Raw genomic sequence first — 9,660 nt, 5'->3', positions numbered from 1 at the left:
TTTCTTATACTCATGTGCCTCTAAGTAGCATATCTGATAGCACAGGCTGAAGTTATCAATCAGTATTTGTCAAAATACTCATCTCTGTACTCTTAACTTGAATTTCCTCTCACCTCACTAGCAACTCCAGTGTAAAAAATGTTAGGTTGTCGTGCAGTACATCGTCTCTGTGGTATCCAGGGTATCACTCCTTTTCCTCTTCTTAGCAAAGAAGACAAGTAATCCTCGACTTATACAGAGGTAGCCAGAATATACTGGACCTGGAACAAGTAAGTAAGCAGACTTTCTAATAACTTCTGATCATTTTGACCATGTTAATGCAGTCATGTAATTATTCCCGACTCAAGGACTTCCTTAATAGTTTTTCTCTCTTACACAAAGAACATACAGAAAAATTTGGGCAGCCTGTAACAGTACAGAATACGTATAGCACCACTCTTTTTAAAGGGACCTGTAGTAGTGATAGTGGATGACGTTAGTTATTACTTCAATTAACTAATGAAGGAAATAAAATTACATGGCTTGAGGAAGAGAGTTGGGAGGAAAGGGGAAGGTACCAGGAAGAAAAACAGATGTTTCTGTTTTTAATGATCACAAGTATTCATTCTTGAACACAAGAGTACAGAACATACAAGGATGATGTGACTATATCCTCCTCCAAGAGCTGAGGAGGACTTCAGGCTTTTCTTCCCCCATCCTTGGTTTCTCCATTTCTTCCTCTACGGTTTAGCAGATGTACTCTGAGTAGCTTCTTCTTTCCACTGAGCTTTCTTCTCCAAGTTTATGCTTGTAAGCGATTCATGCCTTTTTATAGCCTACAACATATGACAAAGAAAGGAGCAGAAGGTGTCACCGAAAGTACCACAGAAAACAATTGTAGTGATATTTCCCAAAACAATTCACAAAAACACTGAATAATTTTTTTCAAAGTATCTGGCCTATCACAGAGAACTACCATAGCACAGTTCTGTCAGCTTTAGTGACAGGAAGAGAGAAGGTTAAAATACAGCATCTAGAGATTAGTTTAAATTTATCATTTCTCTGGGAATAAATTAAGCCCTTCTGTTAATGGCACTAGCAGATGTATTCTGGGCTTCTAGTCAATATTTAATATTAATATCTGGTCCTCAGAAGTCAGAGACACTGGAAAAAAAACAGAAGTTAAATAGATTCCAGCTGCTGTGAAAACAAGGGTCCCAAAGCATCTCTCCTCTTCCGGTGTTTGCATTCGTATTATGTAAACCTAAGAGGAAAATGTTCTGGGAATTACCAGTCATTGATTTCTTCTGCTAAGGCAAAAGAAAAACCTTTCCACTGATTTCAGAGTAATGCATCCTTTTCATTTTGATAGGCAAATGCTGACAAGTACAAATGATACTTGACGCTTAAATAATTTGCAGTGTTTTATTAACTAAGACTCAGTTAATAATGTTTCACTAGTGACTTAGTTGTGAATAAAAAGAAGATTGGAACATAGTGATCAGAAGAACGGCTGCAGAGAGAGGAAGCATACACTATGGTTCTGTCTGTATAGATGCTTTAAGAAGTGCAGGGTTTTCAGCTTCTAGTCATTCTTAAAAGAATGTAGTGGACTGTATTTCTATTAGCCCTGTGCTTTTTTTTTTTCCCCAAAGCAACGTAACAATAAGTTGCATAGATTATATTCATGTTCTTTGACTTTGAGACGAATGATGCTGAGACTTCAGTGTGCAAAAAGTGCTCGTTTCTTTATAAAAACAACAAAGTTAATAGTTTACCAATTATGTTAAAAAGCACAAAATTAAAGCATGACTAACTCGTCCTTCACTTGGAATTTTAAACTTTACACTTCCTCACCTCAAATGATGCAAATTAAATCACAGACCTAGTTTTAGATACCTTTTAGATATCTACTTCTTAGATATCATGACAAATTATATATAAGTAAAAGACGCTTGGCATCTACAGGACATGGAAACTTTTCTATAATATAAACTGTTTTTTTTTCCCCAGAATTAGTTCCATCCACAATAGAGACTTTTCTACTACAATTAAAGGGCACAGAATTACTGCTGACCACCTCCCCACTGTTTACAAAGATTTTGAGATTTCTGTGAAGAAATACACCCATGTGCTGTTTCTATTACGTTGATTCTTTAAGCATTGCAGTGTGTAGAGAGGTGTTTGTAATAAATCCACAAAATGAATGGTGTATGGATCCTATAGGCCCAAGGAGCATTTACTTGCCTACCAGACTGTCAGAAGAGAAGGTTTTCTGTCCTTTCAAGTTCTTGCAGCCTGTCAGCAAAACTGAGGAATTAAACTAGTACAAGATAAGATTAAGTACTGCACTGAGGGGCAGGGGGGAAGGACTATTTTTGCTTATATGGTCTTAACAGTGACATCACCCTTTTCTGACTTGGGAATTAATTAGTGAGGGTTAGGGAACAAGAAGGACAAACAGTACTAACAATCCAAATGAGTTTATATTGAGATCCATTTGCACTCACCAGCCAAAAATCTGTGCTTACCTGCTTCCCTCTGATCACCATCGCTATGCATCCCAGTATAGTCAAGGCAATCATTACATAGCTGACCTTCACACGCAGTGTGGTCTGTGCTGCTCTGATTGCTTCAATCCTCAAGAAATAATAATAAAAGAACAGACTCATTACTGGAGACCCAAATCATTGGCTAGTTGTTTAATTTCTCCTAGCATGCTACCTGTATAATCTAGGTATGCCCTCTGTGTATAATGCTAACAGTACTTGGCTCTTTCCACAAAAAAAGAAAAATAAATTTAAAAAGGTTTTAAAGGAATGGGAACATCTGATTCCTAGCTACTTTGGGATATACAAAATCACGGTAACAAAGGGCTTTCTCAAAGCTGGAAACAAACCCAATGTTTTAAAGTATTGAATTATTAGGGAATGCAAGGGAAAGAAGGCTGCAGTATTTAATTATGTATGTTCACTGCAGGGAGGACAGGAAAAAGAGAGGGATGCTTTTATTAATACTAGTTTACTAACACTACCGCTTCCTAAAGTCTGTGAAGACAGCAAGTGCCCTATCCATACTAGAACTTCAGTGTATTTTAGCACTGTAAAATATGCACGTTCCCTTGATAGCAGAAGCATGGTAAAAAACATCTGTCAGCAGGAATAAAATATGTTGTTTAACAGTCTGAGCTTCTTAGACAGAGGGAAATACCTTCACAGCTTAACAGTTCTTTCTGCCTGAGGTTCAAAATGCTTTCAGTTATGGTACTGTCTATTTTCCAAAGAAGGCTTCCTCTACTACAGCATTTGATAATGCTATTTTTAGATTTCACACTGTCTGCTAGACATAATACTCCTAGAAAATCTGGATAGGACGTGGTAGAAGACCCGTGGTTACAACTTCCCTTCTGCTAGGGGGAAACTAGAGAGGCATGGAGGAGTGTAAGCTTTCCAACATAGCTTTTGGACAGGTAACTCCTTTAAATCTTTTCCATATTTCAGCATGCTTATCCAGATGTACCAGTAGCTGTGCCACTTCTTTAGGAAACCTGTTGCCTTGTCTATGGTTATCTTAGAACACAGAAGTCCTCCACAAGAAGAATATCAGTTATTAAAGTCTTCCAGCTGTACTGAAGATCATTCTACCAACCTGCACCTGAAATACTACAAATAAGAAGTTCATATAAGGAACGCCAATGAAGTGTAAAATTTCCAGATGTGTTTTCCAGTGACTTAGTCCTATATATTTAATTCTCCTTGCAGAATTTAGAACAGTTGACTTTCTTGTTGAGGAAGTTTAATATTCTCACCGATTTAATTTTGCGTATTATAAAATTACAGGGGACTGGAGAAGCATTAACGTAACGGCACAAAAATGCATCACACGAGGTAATTATATGCTAAGCCTAACATGGATAATAGACTTAACAGAACTGGGAGGCTAATACTGTACACAAACACCAGTAAATATGTAAACATATCACATTTTAACCCTTCTACTTGGAGGAAAAAGACACCAAGGGATCCACGATGGTTCAGTGTGCTAAATCACGTAGGACCTGAGAACTAAAAACATTTTGGTCTTTTGAAGAGGAATGTGAGAGTGATTTGATCACCATTTCATAGTACTGATCTGAGAAAACTTCTAATCATAGAGAACATGTCGATCTAGCATCAAGCTAGCAATTTAGCTTCCAGGTTATTTGTTTTTGCAAATAATTTGTGATGAACAACTTTGGTTCTTGGCTGCACTTGAGCTGAAATGCACAGATTTAAAAACTATGAGTTTTTATTTTTGAGTTACCTTGTGTGTGCTAGACTATACGAGAGGAAAAAGTAGTTATCTGAATGCAATTTTCACTTAAAAATTAATTCAGTGGCTAAGATTAGCTTTTATTTTGTTTAATAAATTATTTACTTTTAATGAACATAACTTGCAAGATATGGTTGTATCACATGCCCTTACAACCCAATCTTACGCGGTTTAGACAAAGAAAACAAGCTTTTGTGTTTTTATAGTTCTTAACCGTCTATTCAACTTTGGCTGAACTATTTCCCTAAACAAAACCACTGATTCAACCTGTGCACTTGCAAAAATGATCAGCTTTTATCAGAAGTTGGTTTGTCCTTTCAATAAAGCATGATTTTAGATGCACAGTCAATGCCTTCACTCAGTCTGATAACTCTTTTCTTAAAAACACTCATAACAGGTATTTTGTATGCAAAAATATAGGAATTGACATAATTTAATGTTTTAATGATTTAAAACTTTATTTCAAACTTTAATTTCAAGAAAAATGGTCCAAAACAAAACTGAATAATTTTCAACATTGTGATACATTTAGAAAAAGCTTAGGTACATGGGTGTATTTTCAATTCCTATACTATGCATCCAAACAGAATATCTTTAGACAGGAGCTACATAACTTGCTCACCTAAGTAATAAAAGATTGACTCAATCTTTTGAATAAGTATCTATACATAGAAACATTAGAAACGTATTCTAAGAGATAACAACTATACTAACACTAGAAATGTTTTTTAAACTAATAATTGCATTTTTTTAAAAACTTTGATCTTCATTTTAGATAGGCAAAATAGAACATCCAGTTTTATTTTCTACATCGCACACAGGACAAAGCGTTGGCATTAGTGTTTCGCCAGCAATGGGGAAATTTTGACTATTTTATTTTTGCAAGGGAACCTTTCCACTATTTGTTAGTTTAAACGCCAAGAGTAAAGAAAGTTGGCCTCTGCCATCCAGATATTCATTAATAAATATTTGAAATGCATTTCAATTATTTTATGGCTATATCATGAAAATTTCATGCATCAGGCTTTGACATACTAAGAAAAACACTATGGAAAGCTCACACCAATATTTACAAAAAACTTTTTTGATTGGAAGAATAAAGATTAATTGAAATGTGTTGTTTTTCTAATTAAACAACTGATAGGTGCTGCCCATCCCTTCAGAAAAATCTAAATGCATGTATATCAAAATAGAGAGTTCCCTGGGTCATATAATCTTATCTACAAGGTGATACAACAGTCACAGCAGCATAAGAATTTTCAGCTGTGGAAACCCAGGTATTTATGAATTGCATTCAAGTAACATATTCCTGTGAAAATAATGCTTCTCTTACAGCTTCAAAACTGGCACTTACGAGACAGTCTCTGGTATATCCTCTGGTTTTTTGAAATGGCCTGCCCACAACAAACATTTTTTCTCCCAGTCTGTCGGCCTGTGTCCAGGTACCCTTAAAGCAGACCGGCCTAAAATAAGATAAGGTAAACAAACAAAAAAATCCACAAAAAAATAGAAAGTCAGAAAAGTTGAATTGCCGCAGCTGTAATAAACCAGTTAGGTTGAGCAATGAAGTACAATTACTAGAGTAGGTTACAGAACAAAAATTTATCACGTAGTCAGATTAATTAACTTCTAAATATGGATTAAACTGAGGCCATGGTAGGAAAGCCAAATCTTGCCCAAGGCAAGCTCTGAATATTTACAACTCTAAATTTATGGAACCTGCTCCATCATCTATGCTTCCTAAGCTGCTGTGATATAGTTTACTACATTTAAATTAGTTTAAAGAAATTAAATGAAATGAAACTGTTGCAAAAAAGCCAATATGCTGCACCATAGCATAAGAGTATTTTAAGTTTTACATGGACTGGAGGATTTTATCTTATTTGGAGATATTAAAAACAAATTACTATAAATAAAGATAAGATCCTTAATTTTCAGTTCAGTCTTTCAACCTCCAAATACAAAACATTTAGAATAAAACAGGAAGGTTTTTCTATAATAACATTCAAATCTAGCATACAATGTGCAAAAATAAGCATTAAAACAACAATCGGATGTGGTCTTCATGGATGTATGTTGCTTAGTGGATTCATAAATTACCTAGGAAGTAGTGTTGGATACACAGTTTCCTGACAACGCTATGTTATTGAAAAGATGGCTAAGGGTGAAGATCTGCAGGACTTCAGAATCCCAACTCAGTGAAATCCAGTGAAAATCCCTCCCATTTATGTAAGTAAGAAGCAATTCCAGTTCACATACAAAGGACAAACTCTAACCTAACCATTATTGCTGCAAAGTAAGTCCTTGGGGTTTCTAGGAGGTTTTGGGAAAAGTTCAGTAACAGAAAGGCAAAAAGGCATTATTAGCAATGACAAGGAAATGAACACAGACCAACACAATAGCTTTATTATGCCACTGTATGAAAAACATGGCTCCAGCATTTTGAAAAGTGTGCAAAACGCTGATCCCTCATCTCAAGAACAGTCCAGCTAGAATGGGCACAGAGAAAATTCTCAAGCGTGATCACAGCTATGGAATGGCCAACATGTAAGAAACAATGTAATAGAGCGAGACCCTGCAGCCTGGAAAAGCACTAACTGAAAGCCCCTTCATCACAACGGAGGGTGCCAGAATTAACCTCACATTGAGAACACGGATTGGAACGACTGGAGGAAAACAGTGCGTACCAGGCTCAAAAACAAACACAAGCCTGTACTTATTTTCTCAAAGCACAGTTCAGCTGAGGAACTCCTTCCCAGAGGCTGTGGATGCTAAAAATAGATACAGCTTCAAGATACTGGGAAAATTTAGGAAAGAAAAATCCAACAAGGACCATTAAACAAAGACTTCACCTCTGGGACAGCAGTCTAGGGAAGAAACACTATGTTTGCCCTGTTTCTATATTACTTCTTAAAGCCTTGCTATTGATCACCATTCCTGTTAGTCCTCACAAAAATGTAAGGGCCCTCCTTCACTGGCCACTACTGGAGAGTGACACTGTTAAACAGACCTTTGGCTGAGTACCTAGTATGGCTGAGTTACTGATTTTATTTTTTTTTAACACAGATGTATACAAAATGCTTCACATCTGGATGCTGCTTTTATCTCGCATCAACAGGCCAAGTAGGGAAACAGTTATAGAGGAGTCTGATTAGAGAGCCAAAACTGTGCTCTAATCAGTTACAAAATGTCTCAACACCCGAGCTCTACCTGACCAATTTCACCTTTAAAGACTAACTAAGCCAATGATCGAGACTGACTCTCTCCTGCAGGGCATGTTCACATTTGTGAACAGCTGGAGCTGGTTCTACTGTGGAAAACTGCAAAAGTATTTTAGCTAGTATAATATTCCTAAACACTGACAGCTTATATCGGGGCTAAACAGTCTGTTCTAGAGCACAGATAAGAGCCTCAGAGTGCAGGGCTGTACATCAAATACAATACTAATGACCTGCTACAAAGCAAAAGCTGTGTTATTGTCACGAGACAAAAAACTGCCCCCTGGCTTTGTTAAAAAACAAGATCTCATTGCTAATTTTAACGTCCTAAACAGCCTAAAGATTAGAATTCCCTCTCACAAAATCAGGGATATTGGAATACATGTCTGCAAAACGCCTGTTCAGATGACTGCAGCCCGAGTACTTAAATATTTCAAAGCATGAAACGTGCCATGATCTTTATCAGAAACTTACTTCTTGGCTGAGGCGGACCTTCTTGGAGAGGTTTGCTGCAAAGCCTTCTGTTTACCTTCAGATCTACTCCTCTAGTCAACCTCAGAATTGAGGGAATGTTTCTTTCCAGCAGTTTAACTGCCCTGTCTGGAAGAGAAAGCAGAAGAAGCAAAGGGGATTAAATCTAACTCAGAATAGTAGAGAGTGAGAATGCTGGAAGTGGAATGTAGGAGGTTGTTTCTCCTCCACACCTGCGGGGGAAAATCAGAAGTAAAAGCAGCGGGTACAAACCTAATACTGTGCAGATTTAGGCTGCAGATTTGTAACTGCAGATTTAAGCAGATTTAGAAAGAAATTAAGGACAACTCCATAAACCATCGCTGGAGCTTACCTGTTAAGCACACGTAGGAAAACCGGACCGACAGATTATAGCCTACGAGCAATTTCTAAGACTAGCTACGAACGTATCACCACTTCAAGGCACTTATCTATACCTAGGCATCAGATACACTTCGGGCAGGGCTCTTTCAAGGGCTGTGCACCAGGATTTTGACAGCCTTGTCACATCTCAGAAGTAAGTCAGTGACTTGACGGGGAGCTACCACGGCAGAAGCCGGACCCCGCAGCGCTGAGATACTGCGCCGGGAGGCTTGTAGAGGAAAACAGAATCACAGAATCACAGAATCACAGAATTTCTAGGTTGGAAGAGACCTCAAGATCATCGAGTCCAACCTCTGACCTAACACTAACAGTCCCCACTAAACCATATCCCTAAAAAACCTTTCAATTCACCATTTGGCGAGAAATTTCTGAGGGAAAAAAAATGAAGTTTTGGAGGATAAAGGGGTAGTAAATAAATATATATATATATATGTAAATGGTATTTTTTTTTAGTATTCTTTATGCTGGAAAATTTCTCAAGTATAGGAAAAAAACTATTAAAAAGGCACCCTCAAAACCAAACCCATCCCCAAGGTTTTCTGAGGAGAAAATACAAAACAAAAAGGCACGAACCTTTTCCCCCCCCTTCCCGTCCCTTTTGACTTTTTAATCCAGCTCGGAGACCCCCGGGCTTCAACCTCCAGCCCCCCCGGCGGCCGCCCGGCCCCACAGACCCCCCCTAGAGCCCCCCGACCCCCATCCCGGCTCCGGGCCCGCTGCAGGGCCGTGCACTCACCGGCCCGGCCCCACATGGCGCTGCCCGCAGCCCGCAGCGCGGCGCGGGGCCCCTCAATGTCACCCCCCCCCCCCCTCCTCCTCCTCCTCCTCCTCCTCTCCCTCCCGCCCCGTTCCCCGCTCCCCGTCCCCGCCCGGTGCCGCCCCGGCCCCGGCCCCCGCTCCGCCCTCGGCCTTGCCAATATGGCGGCGCCCAGCAGCGCGGCGGGCTGCGAGGACTTCGCCGAGTTCCAGGTAGCGAGAGCGGGGCCGGGGGGGGCCGGGCCGGGCCTCCGGGCCTCCTCCTCTCCCCGCCGGGGGTCGGCGCCACGCGTGGCCGCCCGGGCTGCCCCCTCCGGTCCCCCTTCGGTCTTCCCGGCCCTCGCTCGGCGGGTCGCCCGGCGGCAGCCCCCGGCCGTGTGTGTGGGGCAGGCAGGGGGCGCAGCAGGCCGCTGGGACGCCCTGAGGGGCGCCCGCCTGCCCTTCGTGGCCCGGAGTGCATAAGCGTTTATTTATTTATTTATTTATCTATCTATTTATTTAT

The 9,660-nt window shown here is 39.8% G+C and overlaps 2 protein-coding genes across 2 annotated transcripts in view; one reads left to right on the top strand and one right to left on the bottom strand.

Annotated features, from left to right (window-relative positions):
• Positions 1–571: 571 nt before the first annotated feature.
• On the bottom strand, positions 572–9,286 carry FAM162A (family with sequence similarity 162 member A). Its single transcript, XM_068699018.1, has 5 exons — positions 9,139–9,286; positions 7,983–8,108; positions 5,645–5,753; positions 2,511–2,619; positions 572–815 (listed from the first exon to the last, which is right to left on the bottom strand). The coding sequence occupies exons 1-5, from the start codon at positions 9,152–9,154 to the stop codon at positions 720–722; spliced, it is 456 nt and encodes a 151-aa protein (XP_068555119.1). The 5' UTR covers positions 9,155–9,286; the 3' UTR covers positions 572–719.
• Positions 9,243–9,660, top strand: part of MIX23 (mitochondrial matrix import factor 23) — a 31,995-nt gene continuing 31,577 nt past the window's right edge. Inside the window, exon 1 of the mRNA XM_068698990.1 lies at positions 9,243–9,371. Coding sequence (XP_068555091.1) covers positions 9,321–9,371 — 51 coding nt within the window. The 5' untranslated portion in view covers positions 9,243–9,320. The remainder of the gene's footprint in view (positions 9,372–9,660) is intronic.

The sequence above is a fragment of the Anas acuta genome, chromosome 1, assembly GCF_963932015.1.
Source record: "Anas acuta chromosome 1, bAnaAcu1.1, whole genome shotgun sequence".
Classification (NCBI taxonomy): domain Eukaryota; kingdom Metazoa; phylum Chordata; class Aves; order Anseriformes; family Anatidae; genus Anas; species Anas acuta.
The sequence above is the reverse complement of the archived record's forward strand: the minus strand, read 5'-3'. Positions and strand labels throughout refer to the sequence as shown.